The following is an 18,022-nucleotide window of genomic DNA, read 5'->3' on the forward strand; positions in this document are numbered from 1 at the left end:
GATAATAAAAGTTTTCAAAAAAGTGTGGGGATGTGAGGATTAGCCCTTAAAAGGGCTATCCTCACGTCCCATTGATCCACCTACCACCCAATCTACCTTTATAGGTAGATTTGTGGTGGCAGGTTCCCTTTAAGTTCACTAGCCACTTAAAATCACAAGCCAAAACTGAGCGAACTATGTAGTGCATAGTTTTCATCATAGAAGGAATGAATTGCAATACGTTACACAACAAACAAGCATTCACAGAATTTGACATGGAAAAATTAAGTTATAGATTTTTGAATGTGGGAAGTGAAAAATAAAAAAGCAAAAACTAAGAAGAGCCTGTCAAGTGGTGAACAAATTTGCAACATTTTTTTGTTGACATGGTTTTGGTGTACCCTCCAAATGACACTGTACTTGATTATCTGGGTCAGATCATTGCAATAAAAAATTTATATAACTTTTATTGAGTCTTAAAAAGATTAAAACCTTTGGATAGGAAAAACAAAAAATGTCTGTGTTTCATTATTACCCGACGCTTATAACCTTTTCATACATTAGCATATGGAGCTGTGTCATTGTTTGCGGGATGTGATGACCTTTTCATTAATACCATTTTTTGGACTATGTAAACTTCTGATCACTTTATTTCAATTTGTAGGTGTTGATTTTTGATGGTGGGGAGTAACAATTGAAATGAAAAAACAAAACAAAAGGGCCAGTCGTTAAGAAGTTAAAGGAGTATCATCTATCGTTTATGATGAACAGGTGTGTCCACACCAATAGCCAGTAAGTTTTAGATCATTTCTGATGCCTGCAGAATGGCAAATTCTTTGTGCTCCTGTACAGCTCCTCCCTCCCCCACTGATGTCAGCTCACCAGGCTGTGACCTCTGAAGAAGCAGGAAGGAGGAGCTGTACAGGAGCACAAAGGTGGGGCCAAAACTGACGAGTGAGTAACACAGACAAGTCACATGTTTTTACAAATCTGTACACACACATAAAAATGTTTTTGTTTTTTTTTTTATATATATACACACGTCTTAGATTTGTCCATGCAGTGGACTATGACGATGACCAGTGAATTTATATTTTTAGATAAAATGGTTGACTAGGGTGTGTTTTGTTTTTTTTTTAAATAGTAGTTGGAATTTCCTCTTAGTAGTGGCTCTGTCTAACCGACAAAGCTTATTACTAAGGGCGGGGCTTTGAGTTAGTCGCTGGAAAGGCTATCGCCAACCCCCTTATTCATTACTCTGGTACCCACCACCGCCAGTGACCCAAGATGGAGTTGACGCATTCATCTGCCTCTGACGCGGCAACCACAGAGGGAGCCCATTGGACTCAGAGGCAACTGGCACAGATGTCCTGGAGATCTCAAAAGCGGTGCTGCAGAAAACGATCACCACGGCATTAATACTGGTAATTAAGTAACTTACTGAAGGAGGTCCGCTGAAAAGATTATCATAGAAAGGGTACACAGGCCTAAACCAGCACCATAGGATCCCTCCAGAGAGGTATTGTGCATGCTTCTGAGTTATGTGGATACCTTTGCAAACCTCACTAAAGCAAGAGAACATGCAGACCTGGAATATGAAGGAGCTAAGGCCCTATTTCAGGACTTAGATGCTTCTACATTAGCAAAAATGGCACACTCAAACAGAAAACGTAACCTGACATAAAAATGGCTACTACCATTTGGTTTGCAGTTCACCAAAGGAAACCAACAAACCGTTATTAAACGCCCAAAAAGACCTAGGAGAAGGCCTGGAGGCAACTGTGGTTCGACCCATCACGGCCCCTGGTCACACACGAGATTGAACTCCCCCTGCAACAATCGGTCAACTCTGTTACCAAGTGTTTTCTCGGTGGATCAGGCGGGATTCGTGAAGGAGGTGGAGGGGGGAGAGGGGGGATTCAAAGACAACTTCACCAGCATTCTCAGATTTGTGCATACTGCGAAGAATAACGAAAGACGCCAAGAAGGCATTTAGAAGGGTCGACTGGAGCTTTATAAGGGAGACTATTGAAATATGGATTCCCACCTAGTTTTGTTGACATATTTTCACTATACGAGGAGCCATCAGGGACTGTGTTTACCATTTTACATACACAATGGAACGAGGCAGGGGTGCCCTCTTTTCCCTTCCTGGTTCATTCTGTGCATGGAGGCCCTTATTCAATTTGTGCACCAATTACATTGCATACACAGCCTGAAAATGGGGTCCTAAACTTTCCAGCTAGCTGGGTTTGCAGAAGATTTAAAGGACACCTGTCATCAGGTCTTGCCCTGTCAACCTCTACCTCTTGGAGCAGCTCACAAGGATCCATCCCAGCCTTTATCTAATCAATTCATAAGTTATAAAATCATATTTTCTTTACTATGTAAATGAGGCTGGTCACATGGTCAGAGGCAGTGATGTCGCTCCTGTTACCCCTCCCCATGTCTGTGTTTAATGTACAGTAAAGCATTGCTATTGTCTGTGCTTTACCTGCTGACATGCTGCATCCTCCTAATATACACGTGAGACACAAACATCAGCTACACAAGTACCTGACATGTTCTGCTATAAACATGTCTGCCTGGAGCTGTTGTATCTCTCCTATACACACACACACACAGGCTGATAGAGTGGCGGGACCTTCCTCCTGTCACCACATCACAAGCGCCTGCTGTTATCTAATGACATAAAAACTATGTATTCTATCTATCCTCTATCTACAGGCAGTCCCCCGACTTACGTCGTTCCGACTTGCGAACAACCGTAGTTACGACAGGGGATTATCACCAGCACAGAAAGTCTGCAGGAATCTTGTTAAAGAGTAATCCCCGTTCATGCAGCTTGACTCTCATCCAGCGCAGGCTGCAATACGCTACAAGTGGCTGCCAGGGAAGATTGCAGATATCCAAGATACCCACAAAATCTTTATAGCTTTTCTTTCTTCTAGCGCAGGCAGCGGCTTCAGCACTGTATCCTCCTGCAAAACGCGGAAGAAGCCTTGCCGGCGAAACCCTGGGTCGGGCGGAGAGAAAGCTAGCGTCCCGTTATGTGAATTTGTGATATGCGCATTTTTATTGGATTTTTGTGAGTATAATGAACTGGAATAAATTTTAACCTTGTTGGAACGTACCACACCATCTGCCTGCATATTTTCTTCCAGTTACAATATAATAAAGGAGGAGAATGAGAACGTGATGGTGCTAGTCTGAATGGTGACATACTTTCAGCAGGAGAAATTGAAGATTGGTGCTGTTCATCGAAGTTTTAGAAATCTTGGAGCTCCGGTCATAGTGAAAATATTTTTCTCTATTTTGTGGACTTTTTCAAAGACTGTGTGGACCGGTCTTATACCGTGAATAGCTCCTTAAGGGGCAAAACTGTGCACCACAAACAACTGTGTTTTATATCTATGTATGTGTCTATATCTATGTATATCCCAACATATCTATCTGTGTACATCCTACCTCCCCGGGGGCACAGCACCCGAGGGCACAGCACCCAGACTTGGAGATTGTCTCCTGTCACTTCCTTGTGTGAGGTAATGGGGGGGAGGGGGGCTGCAGTTTCTGTGTGGATTATTTGAGTATACACAAGTGTAGGGAAAGCTGAGGAGAGATAAGAGTTTAGGTGTTTTGTCACTACATTAGTGAGGGCTCCTGGCAGCACATGAGGTAATGGGGGCGTGTCTCTTCCTCCATAGACTCAGCTTCTTTATGAAGACGGGATGAGCTTAGCAACAGACAGATGGGAGATTGCTGCCATGTAGGGTTAGTCTGCAGAATACAAGAGGAAGGAGCAAGATTCGGGTAACTAATTGCAAAAGTGCTTAAAATTACCTGCCCTACAACATATCAAAAGTTTTTTTTGAAATGACGGTTACACTTTAAGTTTACAGGCATGTAGAGGGACAATGAAGGGATAGAGGCAATGCTTTCTAATGGCAGTTTATGAAAATATATTTAGTTTATGGGGGTTATTTTGCCTGACTGGTTCTCTTTAATATTTCTAATTACTTAACCCAACGACGCAATGCCAATACTGTGTGAGCATAGTTTATTAAATCACATAGCCAACTTTAAAGCGAATATGAGAAAATCAGAAATATTAAATATATCCCTTTACCCACATCACAAGTTAAAATAGTCAAATCTACCTCTCCCTTCCTATGGCAGAAAGACTCAAATACCTAGAAGTTTTTTGCCTCTACTGATCACTGTCCTGCAAATATATAGTGTCCAAAGGACCAGTATTTGACACATCCAATTACTGTTGCATTAAGTGAAAACTACAATCATGAACAATTAAAATTTTAATATTTTTCTTAATAAATATGTACCCTTTAATATCATACAAAATAATATGTATATATTATTCTACAATAATAAAATAAAAAACATGTACTGTCTCCATATACTTAGTGGAGACTTGAAAAGCACATATTGAATTGTGTTGCTCCTTAATACTTAACACAAGACCAAGACCAGCTTCTGTGGATTCATACTGGTAGTTAATACATCAGTCTCTCAAGCGCTATAGGTTCCCATTAACAGATGGTAAAACATAAAGTCATTTCATTGGTGAAGACCAAAGAGTTCAACCTGGATGGACTGTCTCTTCTACCTCCTCTATTTTTAAGGTATCACGGACAGCCTTTAAGAAGGGTTCTAGGTCTTCAGAAGCCAGCAGGTATCTCAACTCCATTTTGTTTGCAGAGATGGGGGGGGGGAGGGAAGAGACGTATCAAATCACTAACTTTAACTCCTTCAGAGTCTGAAGCGGAATCCGAAGAGGAGTCTATTACCCTCTGTCTCTTCTGAGGTGGCTCTTGAGGGATAAATGCAGCAATGGATGACGAAACGGAAGGCCGTACTTTTTCCTGGATGAAATTTCGCATTTCGTCCATGAATGAGGCTCTCTCCTCACACAGCAAGTTGTCCAAACATTTATTGCACACAGGCTTCCTATAAGTACTCAGCAATTTCTCAGAACACAAATTGCATTTCTTATGTGTAGTTTTCTTCCTCTCTAAGGAGGATTGCTACTTAGGTCTCCCTTTTTCCCAATTAATTAAGGATGTGCTATACACGGGACATACACGGCTATACAGCCGCTGGATGCATCCATGCTCCCCGCGGGGTGAACGTGGTATTCGGCCCGCCTAAACAAGCCCAGTGGCCGCCGCGGTGGTCTGCTACCCAATCATGGATGGTGCCAGAGTCTGAGCTACGCGGATTGGGCGAGTTGGCCTGAGGCTGGTTGCTTATGAAGCTGGATTTGGGTTAGGGTCACCGGGAACTCACCAGCATGCGTCCTCTCAGTCCAGCATCCAGGCCACATCCCCAAAAAGTGGGCTGCCTAGTAACATTTGAAAAAACATTCTCCATACGGATGCCATGCATATGGCATCTATTTTTTTGCAGAATACCCCTTTAACACGTGTCAACATCAATTTTATTAGGTAAATCTATCTTCAGCTGTTGCATTGCATTTCAAAACGCATTAACCACTAGGCGCACGTGGACGTTATAGTACGTCCCTGTGGCTAGATACTTAGCGCACTGGGACAAAGTATAACGTCCTGCTTCTGGCACTGGCTCACGAACGGAGCAGGCACCAGAAGCAGCGCCTCTCAGCTGTCTATCACAGCTGACACTGCACGTGTGCTTTCAGTGATCCTTTGAAGGTGCATGCACTACTTTTTAAATTAGACCTACCATGAAAATCAAACCTCTCAAACCAGGAACACCTACTCATAAATCCAGGCATTGTAAATGTGATAATAGTCTTATATTTGTTGTCCATAGCCTCCTTTCTTCAAAAATCCACCATTAAAATTATGCTAATGAGTCAGCAGAGTTCTAGGGAGCGTTACCACAGCCCCTCCATGCTCAGTCTGTTAAAATGCAGGAGCAAATCCCAGCCTCCCTGCTGCTCCCTCAGTATTTCCCCCTTCTGTGTGCATACTGTAATATCACACACTTGGAGGGGGAAGTGCTCTGGCAGTGCAAGTCTGTGAAGCCACAACAGTCTCTGGTAATGCCCACAATAACCCTTCTGGCACAGTTACTTATTTTAAAAGATTTTAGAAGGAAGGAGGTTGTAGATAAGAAATATGGTTACCACAGTCACAGTGCCTGGATCTGTGAGTAGGTGCCCATGGATTATCCATGCTTGTTTTTCACAGTAGACAGTATTTAATGGATTGGACACATGGGCTTGTTTTGCCTTGTTTTACTGAAAACTAATTTGAGCAGAAATTATATTCCTCCAGCTACAATCCCAGAATATCAATGTATCCTGCCGCTTTTAATATTATACAAACAGGAATCTCCAGGGACAATAAACAACATTATATGTAGTTCTCCACAATCATTATTGTAGACAGATTGGGGTACATTTACATAAAGTGTCGGTGTCTGCATTGGCTTTGTTACCGACCTGCTCTGGGAAAGAAGACACACATTTAATATTGTAGAGCTGTGCAGAGACATTTCTGGCGCCGAGACCATTTTCTGTCCCTGGGACCAAAATCTGTCCCGAGCACCAGAAATGTGTCCAACAGTCCCTGCTAGACTAGTTTTCTTGGTCTACTTTCCGCCAGTTTTCAGCGCCCAAAAAGGGCTACGACACATATTAATTGTGTCTGAGTCTCCACTCCGCCAAAGCCACGCCCCTTTTCGGAGAAGAGTCGGAGCAGGCGGAAAAAGGCATTTTTTCTGGCGCCGCCAGCTAATAAATAGGTCTGAGAGCAGAACATGTGGTGAGAACGCCACAAAACTGGCGGAAATGCCATAGTAAATGTCCCCCATTATCTTTAAAGGGAACCTACCACCCCGATTCTACCTATAAAGGTAGAAGGGGTGGTAGGTGGATGGATGGGACGCGAGGATAGCCCTTTTTTGGGCTAATCCTCACGTCCCAAGTGTCTTTTACAAAACTTTATTACATGTATATGCAAATTTTTTTATGCGGCTACTGGGGTGTGGAGTAGCCGGACATGAGGCTACTAATCGCGGCTACTCCACGCCCCAGTAGCCGCGTTACTCCGCCTACCAGGTAATCTTCGGCGCGCAGCTCGTCCGGGTCCCGCGGCTCCGGGGCCGGAACTACTGCGCATGCGCAGTAGCCGGGGAACTCGGACGAGGGCGTGCAGCTTCCAGGAGCTGCGCGCCGAAGATTAACTGGTAGGCGGAGTAACGCGGCTACTGGGGCGTGGAGTAGCCGCGACTAGTAGCCTCATGTCCGGCTACTCCACGCCCCAGTAGCCGCATAAAAAAATTAGCATATACATGTAATAAGGTTTTGTAAAAGACACCCGGGACTGGAGGATTAGCCCAAAAAAGGGCTATTCTCACGTCCCATCCAACCACCCCTTCTACCTTTATAGGTAGAATCGGGGTGGTAGGTGCCCTTTAAGAATAAAATAAAACTTAAGTAAAGTAAGTTAAGTATGTATGTAAAGTAACAGGCTATCGGGTGCATCTCCCCTTTTGTCACATGTACCCGATTTCCTAAGAGGCTCCAGGTGTATTCTAGGAGGCATTGTGCCTTTTCATGGCTGGTATCTGGAGTACAAGTCTTGATACTTGTCCATTTATCGAGAACTATCTAGGAGTTATGACACAAAACAAATGCAACGGTTGTAATATACAGGTCCCATGTCAATGGCCTTCTGGCTGTGACTAGAATCTCTCCAGGAACAAGTGAAGGATCTCTGTGGAGCAGTGTGAACGCAGATAGAAACATTGCATTGTGTACAGGACAAGCTTAGGGATCAGTATGCGGTCAGAAGGCTGCGGGTATTTATACCACCTGAATCCCAATGTTCAGCAGTAACATGGGGAAAGCTGGGACTTATCACTGGTCACCGCTGCCTCCTGTGCTGTTGATACCAGACACTGGCTCGTGTAGCAGTCACTGAAGACAGCAATTGCATCATTTATGAAGAGAGCAAGTTGTATGACACAAAGTCATGAGGAAAGTGGGCACGAACACACTACGAAACAACACTGAGGGGCAGCGGCCCTGACAGCTCACCCCAGTCTAGTCCGTCCAAAGACGCAGCCTCGCTGCCACCGCCCGGCCCGGGACCCGGTACACCGCTGTACATTCTGCTCTGAACTTCGCTGGCCATATCTTACTTCCGCACTGGCTGCTAAATACACGTCTGTCTTCTCCAAGCGCAGCAGAATGACGAGCTACGGCTGCAATACAGGGTCAAAAAAGCAAAACATATACTGTCATGCTAAAAAAAAACCTCGCTTTACGTGAGTCACAACGTGTTACTAGAGAGAGGCCGCAGCGGTGGGCGGGGTGTACTCCAGCTGCTATATTCTGATTGGCCGGTGGTAATATTTATACTGTGTTGTATTAACCCCTAGGGGACACAGCATCTTTTGGCCTAAAGGACGCGGCCCCATTTTTCAAATCTGGCCTGTGTCACTATAAGTGGTTATAGCGTGGGAACGCTGTGAGATATCCAGGGGATTTTGAGATTGTTTTCTCGTGACACATTGTACTTCAAATTAGTTTAAAAATTTGGATGAAATCTTTTGCGTTTAGTTATGAAAAAAAGCAAAATTTGGCAAAAATTTTGAAAAATTCTTTATTTTCAACGTTTTAAATTCTCTACTTTTGATTCAGAAAGTCATAGCACCCAAATAAATTCATAACTTACATTTCCCAAATGTCTGCTTTATGTTGGCATGGGTTTTTCAGATTCCACATATTTTACTAGAATGTTATGAGGCTCAGAATTTGGGTGCCATTTTTCACATTTTTTGTAAAATCGCCAAAACCTGTATTTAGATGGACCTGCTCAGTTTCTAATTGACACTGAGAGGCCTAAATAATAGCGAGACTCGTAAATTACCCCATTGTGGAAACTACACACCTCAACGTATGAAAAACCACTTTTAAGAAGTTTGTTAACCCTTTACGTGTTTTATAGGGGTTAAAACAAAATGGAGGTGGAGTCTGCAAATTGTAATATTTTTTCACAATACACTCATTTTGGGTGGAAAATTAAACATTTGTAATGGATAAAATGAAAAAAGGCTCCACAAAGTTTGTTACCCAATTTCTCCCGAGTACACGGATACTCTATATGTGGTGGTAACTTGCTTTATGGGCGCACGGCCGGGCATAGAAGGGAAGGAGGGCCATCCAGATCAGATTTGCTATGTCACATTGTACAGGCTATAATTTTTTTCTTTTTTTTATTGAGGACCTATAGGGGCTTATTTCTTTTGCCACATGAGATGCACTTTTCTAATACATAATTTTGGGGCATCTATAGCTAATTGGTGAGATTTAATTAACTCTTTGTTGGTGGAGGAAATGAAAATCATCAATTTTTAGGAAAATTTTTATGTGTTTTTCTTTTTTGGCCGTTAACCATAGCATAAAAATAGTATATTATTTTTATTCTATGGGTCACCACGTTTATGAAAATACTTCATTTATATATATTTTTTTTATTTTTTCCCATTTTTACTGAATAAAAAGTAATTTGGCAAAATTGTTGTTAATTTTAGCATCACCGTCTTTCATATGCATAACTTTTTTATTTTTCACCTAACAAATCTGTTTAAGGGCTTATTTTTTGCAAGAATGATTGTTCTTTTTAGTGGTCTTATTTTAGATTGCGTAACTTTTTAAAATCACTTTTTTAGAGAATTTTTAAAGGGCATTAATAAAAAATCATCTTTATCAGAGAGAGTTTTTTTAGGTTGTTTTTTACGGGGTTCACTTTGCGGATCTAATAACGATTCTGTTTTATTATACAGATTGTTACGGACGCAGGGATACCAAATATGTGGGGGTTTTGTGTATTTTATTCAATTGTACTGAATAAAAACTAATTTGGGGAAAATCTTATTCATTTTAGCATCACCATCTTTTTATATGCATAACTTTTTTATTTTTCGGCAGATAAATCTTGTTAGGGGCTTATTTTTTGCGAGAACAGTTGTTCTTTTTAGTGGGCTTATTTTGGAGTGCATAACATTTTTTAAATCACTTTTTAGAGCATTTTTTATAGGGTATTAATTAAAAATTATCTTTTTTCGGAATGTTTTTTGCGTTTTTTTCCTCCGGAATTTACCGTGCGGGTCCAGTAACAATTCTGTTTTATTATGCAGATTGTTACGGACGCGGCAATACCAAATATGCGGGTTTTTTTTGTGTTTTTATGTTTTTTATACTTTATTAAGTTTTTTTATGGGAAAGTGACATTTTAGGGGCTTATATTTTTATGTATTTATTTTTTATTTATTCTAATGTGTTAACTTTAGTGTTTTTGACTTTTTTTTAATTATACATACTTGAACTTAAACCAGTGATGCTCTGATCACTGGTTTAAGTTCAATACACTGCTCTACAATACTATTTTATTGTAGAGCAGTGTAAACTGTCTGAGCAAGCTTGCGCATGCTCAGACAGTTTACAGCCAGACCCGGAAGGGGTCTGGCTGCCATGGAGACCGGGCAGCTCCGGGGCACATGCCAGTCCTCGGAGCTGCCCAGAAGTGGATCGGATCCCCCGGTAAGCGGCACGGGGGATCCGATCCACAGCTCAAACACACTTACACGCCGCGGTCATGTTTGACCGCGGCGTGTAAGGGGTTAACACCCGCGATCGGAGCCGGCTCCGATCGCGGGTGTTAGCGCAGGCTGTCAGCTGTACTAGACAGCTGACAGCCGCTGCTTCTGGTACCGGCTCCGTTCGTGAGCCGGTGCCAGAAGCAGGACGTTATAGAACGTCCCCGTGCGCTAAGCATCTAGCCCCGGGGACGTACTATAACGTCCTGGTGCGCCTAGGGGTTAAGGTATTATGTGATTTCGCGAGCTTCGCCTGATACCACTGAACAACAGCGCTGTCCAGTCTCTCCCTCATAATCCTGCACTCATTGTTAGTAATGTGCTCTAACATGGACTAAGGCAATAGGAACTGCAGACTTCTGTTTTATCTCAAGCCTAAGGGCGTGTTCACACATTGCACTTTGGTTGCGTTTTCATTTCATTTTAAAACGCATTACAACAGGTGAGGAGAGGTGATTTGCCCAATTACATTACTATTTACATTTGTTAACGCTAGGTTAACATTTGCGTTAACAAAACGAATGCGTTAATGCATGTTTTGTTAACGCGAATGTTAGCAAATCGCGTTAATGCAAATGTTAACATAGTGTTAACAAATGTAAATAGTAATGTAATTGGGCAAATCACCTCTCCTCACCTGTTGTAATGCATTTTAAAATGCAATGAAAACGCAACCAAAGCGCAACGTGTGAACGCGCCCTCAGAAGTAATCATGGAAAGTTTTACGGACATGCGTTATTATCTTGAGAGACATGACCCGATAATATGGTCTTAACCGGAGCTGCTGGGTCTAATTAGACCCAATTCAGCTCTGATCAGAATCTCCAGTGACAGGTGGTGGTTTTCCTCTGCAACTGGGGCTCTGACTGGTAAGGGTGATGTCACAAATGGCGTATTTAGGCCGTTTTTGGGCAGTTTTAGTTATAGTGTTTTAAGATCGTAAAAAACACATCCCTTTTTAAAAACCCCATGCGTTTTTGTCCGGTTTTCCGAACTTGCGCAATTAAAAATGGACAAAAATGCATGCTTTTTTAGGGCGCGGTCCCACGGTGCGTTTGCAAACGCAGACGCAGACCAAACCACGCCCACCGGGGCGGTCCGCGGTCCGATCGCATCGGCGTTTTCCATAGAAACATAGAGAAACGCCGATGCGATTGGACCGCGGACCGCCCCGGTGGGCGTGGTTTGGTCTGCGTCTGCGTTTGCAAACGCACCGTGGGACCGCGCCCTTAAAAAAAAAAGGATGCGTTTTTTTACGATCTGGAAACCCACTAACTAAAAACGGCATGTGTGACATCACCCTAAAAGAAAAAAAAAATAAAGTAAAATTTAAATAAAGTGCAAATGTCCCCCAGGGGTCTTTTTATGACCTCATGGGGAACATATAACGTAAAAACACGCACAAAATATTCATCAAATTCATTTAAAAATTCAAAAACAATACAACGACATTTCCCCATATAATAAAAAAAATTCCCCCGCTGCATTACAAAAAGGATCGCCATAGTCGCTGTTTGTCCTAAACCATACATATTATACTGTATATCAAAATTATCAAAACAAAATAGGGAATTCATTAACCCCCAGGAGCACCAGGACGTTAAAGTACGTCCCTGCAGCTAGATACTTAGCGCACCGGGACATAGTATAACGTGTTAACCCCTTACACACCGCAGTCAAGCATGAACGCGCTATGGATCAGATCCCCCGTGCCGCTTATCCGATCCACTTCTGGGCAGCCCGAGGACTGCAGTGTGCCCTGGGGCTACCCAATGTTCCTGGAAGTCAAACCCCTTCCTGTAAACCATGAACAGTCTGATGAAAGTGCGATCCGCGACCCTTAGTTAATAAGCACCTGTATGCCGGCGATGATGGCAGGCAGTGTGCAAGAGCTCTCTGCAGGGCCTGTCGCTGAAGCCGACAACATTACCAATGTGTATTGCGCAAGTGCTGCCAGCTCTACGAGGCGGCCACACACTGCGCTCCTCTTCTTGACCGCAAGGGCGCGTTCACATGTTCCGCTAGCGCCGCATTCATAACGCGACGCTAGCGCACAGGGGGCGGAGCTTGGGGCGATCGCATATTAATCGCATGCGTTTCCCAGGAATGAACGCGACGATAGCGGAACGTGTGAACGCGCCCTAAGGGAGCTACTGCGCCCCAGTGTTTATGGAGACTTACTGCAATCAGAATCACCGACGTAGAAAGACGCCCTGTCACCCTGCTGAGCCACCACTGATCTACCACCAATAAGGTAATTACTTTCTGCCACTATTTGGCCACCAATTAAGTGCATTATACATATGGAGAAATAACACACCTATCTGTATTATAGTACTCAGATTAACCCCTTACCGACATGTAAGTCTTTGCTGCATATTGCAGTGATCAAAAGGTCGTACAGTCCTAAAAATGATAACATTGAAAAAGTCATCAAAATTCACAAAAATTACACCTCCCAAAGCTCTGTACACCAAAGTATAAAAAAGTTATTAGCGCCAGAAGATGGCAAAACCCCCCCAAATTTTTTTGTACGGGAGGTTTTAAGTTTTGTAAATGTATGAAAACATTATAAAACCTTTACAAATTTGGTATCCCCGTAATCGTACCGACCCAAAGAATAAAGCAAACATGTCATTTGGGGCGTGCAGTGAAATCCGTAAAATACAAGCCCACAAGAATACGGCGCAAATGCATTTTTTCACCAATTTCACTGCATTTGGAATTTTTTCCCCGCTTCCCAGTAGATACCACAATTTTGAAGTGTAATTTGTTACGCAGAAAATAAGCAATAACACAGCTCTGTACATGGAAAAATAAAAAAGTTATAGATTTTTGAAGGTGGGGAGTGAAAAATGAAAACGCAAAAAAGAAAAAGGGCCTCTGTGGGAAGGGGTTAAACTCAATATTCAGACCATCAGGTTGCAATGTATGTAAACAATGTATCCACTGTAGCTCTCGCCTTCTCAACATGTGTTCTTTATTAACTCCTAAGTGGAGGAATATGATCAATAAAGTTGAATTTCAAATGTGATTCCTTTTTGCCTCACTGCATTTTTGTAACGTATAATGGTGTTGTGTGAATCTTGTTTTAAAGTCAAGGGTAGTTTCTCGAATATATACTTAATTACATGGACAGGTTAAATGTGTTACCTTTAACAGCGTGAGAGCAATTCACACAAGAGCGACAAGGTTCCTTAATACGATTGACTCCCATATCAAATTTACACTAGTGTACGCCATGGATGTAGTTCAGTTTCTGGACGTACTAGTTATTTGCACAGATCATGGGTTTTCAACAGACCTATATACTAAACCGACCAATAAAAATACCATTCTTAGATATGAGAGCAATCATCCCTGCTCCATGGTTACCTTTGAGTAAATTTTTTAGAGTCAAAAGACTATCTCTGACAACGATAAATACCATAAATATATAGGGAAAATTATATCTAAATTGCAATGCAGAGGTTAACCAAAAAAGTAAATGAGAAGAATTACATCATTGCAAACAATAAAAACATGGTATGTTTATATCCCCATTTAATAATAGTGAAAAAAAAATTCTCAATAAAAAACATTGGAAGATTTTGGCCAGCGAACCCACAAGGGTTTCTCAATTCAAGAATCCTCGATTATTCTCCCTTAGAAGATCATAAAATATCAAAGACCGTTTGGTAAAATCAGATGTGGGTCCTCTTAAAAAATCCACACTGAGAACCATAAGTGGCATCCAATAAACAGGCAGCTTCCCTTGCAGATCTTGTGTGAATTGTTCTCACGCTGTTAAAAGTAACACTGTCAGTAAGCAAGGGTAGTGGACCCACTGGGCCAGCGGGGACGATGACGTAAGCTGACACCTGGAAACGGAGTCTAAGTGGTACCCGGTTTCACCAGAGCCCACTGTAAAGCGGGTTGGACCTGCTCTGGCACCGGGTGTTACTACCAGGTTGCTCCAAGGCGTAGTACAGAGTCGTAATCGGGGACAGACAGGAGATCAAGACAGGCAGCACAGGATCAGACTTGGAGACGTAGCGAAAGGTCTGGGCAGGCGGCAAGAGTCAAGGTCAGGAACGTAGCTAAGGGTCACAACGGATATCACACAGGCAGAAGGGAACAGCTTTCTGAGAGGCATAGAGCGCAAAGATCCGTAAGGAGACAAAGGAAGTGTCTGGAAATTTAACAGGAAGGGCAGCCAGCCAGAGCCAATTATCAGCACTCTGGCTCTAAAATCTCCAGAAACTGGCGCACGCGTGCTTTAGAAGAGGGGGGCATGGGTGCTGTCCATAGACGATAAAGAATAGAGCGAAGACAGCAGATTATGAGTCCAAGGCATTGCAGGAAAACTCCGCCCACAGCAACAGAGTAGACCAGTCGTCCAGACGGGCAGAAACGTAGTAGCGGCGTGAATTTCACTTGAGGTTGACTGCACAGAGAACGCCAGAACCGGGAGACAAACTGCACCCATCAGTCCGATACAATATGTAGAGGGAGACCATGAAGCCTGACTTTTTGAGTTTAGAACAAGCTGGCAATGCGTGGAGCTGACGGCAGACTTGGCAGAGGAACAAAGTGGGACATCTTGAAGATGCGGTCGGTTACCACCCAGATGAAGGTATTACTCGAGGAAGATGGAAAATCAGTGGTAAAGTCCATAGCCACATGAGTCCAAGGGCAGCTGGGTATCGGTAACGGTAGAAAAAGACCAGCTGGTTTAAGACGTGATGGCTTGTTTCGGGCACAGGAAGTGCAGGAGCCCACAAAATCCTGTACATCCTTGACCAGATCTGGCCACCAGTAGAAACGGGAAATGAGGTCAACAGAGCATTGCACCCCAGGCTGCCCAGCCACAAGAGACCAATGTCCCCAAGTCAGTATCATCTTCTGAAGGGCAGGTTGGAAGTAGGTCTAGCCAGGAGGAAGTTGCCGAAGGACCACTGGAGCAGCAAGAACCATCCGTTCAGGCGGAACAATGTGGCTCATTTACTAAGGGTCCGCGGACCGCACAAATGTTGGATATTCCGATGATTACCATTTCGCGCCACATTTATAAGGGGATTGTGGAGCACGCAATTGGATTTTGGCACATCGGCTTTCACGCGTCTTTCGGCTTTCGGGGGGCGGGCCATCACTGAGCGCCGGAATTAACATTTAAATTGTGTCGCAAGACAATGCACTTACATACACCGGGAAGAAGGAGGTGAACTCCGGCAGACCTCAGCGGGGAAGTGACACATGCAGGAAATTGGGTGAACGAACTTGGAGATCGGGGACCGCGACAGGACCGGGTAAGTAAATGTGCCCCAATTTGTCTAGGAACCGGTTCTTTCCCAATTACTTCAGAGGCACGAGAGAGGGCACCAGCCTTAATATAATAAGAAAAGGGACCAACGAGCCTGACAAGGATTGAGGCACTGAGCAGTCTGGAGATAAAGGAGATTCTTGTGGTCTATTTATATAAAGACTGGATGAAGAGCTCCTTCCAGAAGATAACGCCATTCTTCCAAAGCTAGCTTTATGGCCAGAAGCTCCCGATCATCAATGGAATAATTTCTCTCTGCGGCAGAGGTGGTCTTTGAGAAGAAGCGTAAGTGAGGTTTCGGCCTTTGGGCCCTTTCAGCGTGAGACCAGCTCCAATCTCTAGCAGCGTTTTTCTTAGCTCCCCGATCAGAGGCGATAGTAGTTAGCGAAGTCCAGGAGTCTCTGGATAGCATGTAGTCCTACTGGGCAAGGCCCAGTGCAGTACCGTGTCGGATCACAGAGGATCTGCCCAGTAATGGAGGAGATGACCAGCGGCTTCTTGAGACGGACCACATGGAGATGATGCTGGGAGACCAGGGCAGGGATGCTTCTCCCAAGAACACTAGGTGCTTGCCTTTCCTGGACTCTGTGGACGGACCGGACAAGTCTCAAGAAAGTGCTCAGGGCTGGCACAATGCAGGCAGAGGAACTATCAGGAACTAGGGGTAGTGGAGCCACTGGACCACCACAGACGGTGACGTAAGGGGACACCTGGGAGCCGAGTCTACGTGGTACCTGGTTTTCACCAGAGCCCGCTGCAAAGCGGGTTAGACTTGCAGGCAGCACAGGAAATCGCACAGGCACAGCTTTCTCAGAGACAAAGGCTTTACTTTGGGTTGGGAAAAGGAGGGAGGATGTACCGGTGGGTTAGCGGGAGGATGTGCAGGAGTTTGGGCGGTTGTGAGGGGAGGCGGGAGAGTAGTTGGCCGACACAGGTGGTTGCCTCCACGTTCAGCACAGCAGGCGGGGCCCCCAGGAGAATTGCACTTATAAACGGTTCATAGTATCATAGTATATAAGGCTGGAAGGAGACGCAAGTCCATCAAGTCCAACCTTTAAGAATTATATAAATGTTTTATCCCCATAACCCGTGATATTTTTTCTCTCCAGAAAGTCATCCAGGCCTCTCTTGAACATGTACATAGAGTCGGCCATAACAACCTCCTGCGGCAGAGAGTTCCACAGTCTCACTGCTCTTACAGTAAAGAACCTTTGTCTATGGTGATGGTAGAATCGCCTCTCCTCTAGGCGTAGAGGATGCCCCCTTGTCCTGGTCACAGGCCTAGGTATAAAAAGATCTTTGGAGAGATCCTTGTACTGTCCGTTCAGGTATTTGTACATTGTAATGAGGTCTCCCCTCAGTCGTCTTTTTTCTAAACTGAATAATCCCAAATTTTGTAATCTGTCATTGTATTCTAGTCCCCCCATTCCCCTAATAATCCTGGTTGCTCTCCTCTGCACCCGTTCCAGCTCTACTATATCCTTTTTATACACTTGTGCCCAAAACTGTACACAATATTCCATGTGTGGTCTGACCAGGGATTTGTATAAGGGCAGAACTATGTCTTTATCATGAGAATCTATTCCTCTCTTGATACATCCCATTATTTTATTTGCTTTAGCAGCAGCCGCCTGGCTCTGGTCACTAAAATTAAGTTTACCATCCACCAATACGCCCAAGTCCTTTTCAGCTTCAGTTTTACTAAGTAATTGACCGTTTAGAACATAATTATACTTTATGTTTCCATGGCCCAAGTGCATAACTTTACATTTATCTACATTAAACCTCATCAACCATTTCTCTGCCCATCCCTCAAGCTTCCACAAATCCCTCTGTAATGCTAAACTATCGACCTCAGTATTTATTACTTTACACAGCTTAGTATCATCTGCAAATATTGAAACATGACTGCGTAAACCCACTACAAGGTCATTAATAAAAATATTAAAAAGAAGTGGCCCCAATACTGACCCCTGGGGCACTCCACTGGTAACATCAACCCAATCTGAGAATGTGCCATTAATGACCACCCTCTGTTTTCTATCACTAAGCCAATTACTTACCCAGATACACAGATTTTCTCCTATTCCCAGCAGTCTCATTTTATATACCAACCTTTTATGTGGCATGGTGTCA

At 43.6% G+C, this 18,022-nt stretch overlaps 1 protein-coding gene across 1 annotated transcript in view; it reads right to left on the minus strand.

The window, feature by feature from the left end:
* Positions 1-8,247, minus strand: part of ATF6 (activating transcription factor 6) — a 274,539-nt gene extending 266,292 nt beyond the window's left edge. Inside the window, exon 1 of the mRNA XM_072128529.1 lies at positions 8,021-8,247. Coding sequence (XP_071984630.1) covers positions 8,021-8,117 — 97 coding nt within the window. The 5' untranslated portion in view covers positions 8,118-8,247. The remainder of the gene's footprint in view (positions 1-8,020) is intronic.
* Positions 8,248-18,022: the final 9,775 nt, after the last annotated feature.

The sequence above is a fragment of the Engystomops pustulosus genome, chromosome 10, assembly GCF_040894005.1.
Source record: "Engystomops pustulosus chromosome 10, aEngPut4.maternal, whole genome shotgun sequence".
NCBI classification, from domain to species: Eukaryota; Metazoa; Chordata; class Amphibia; order Anura; family Leptodactylidae; genus Engystomops; species Engystomops pustulosus.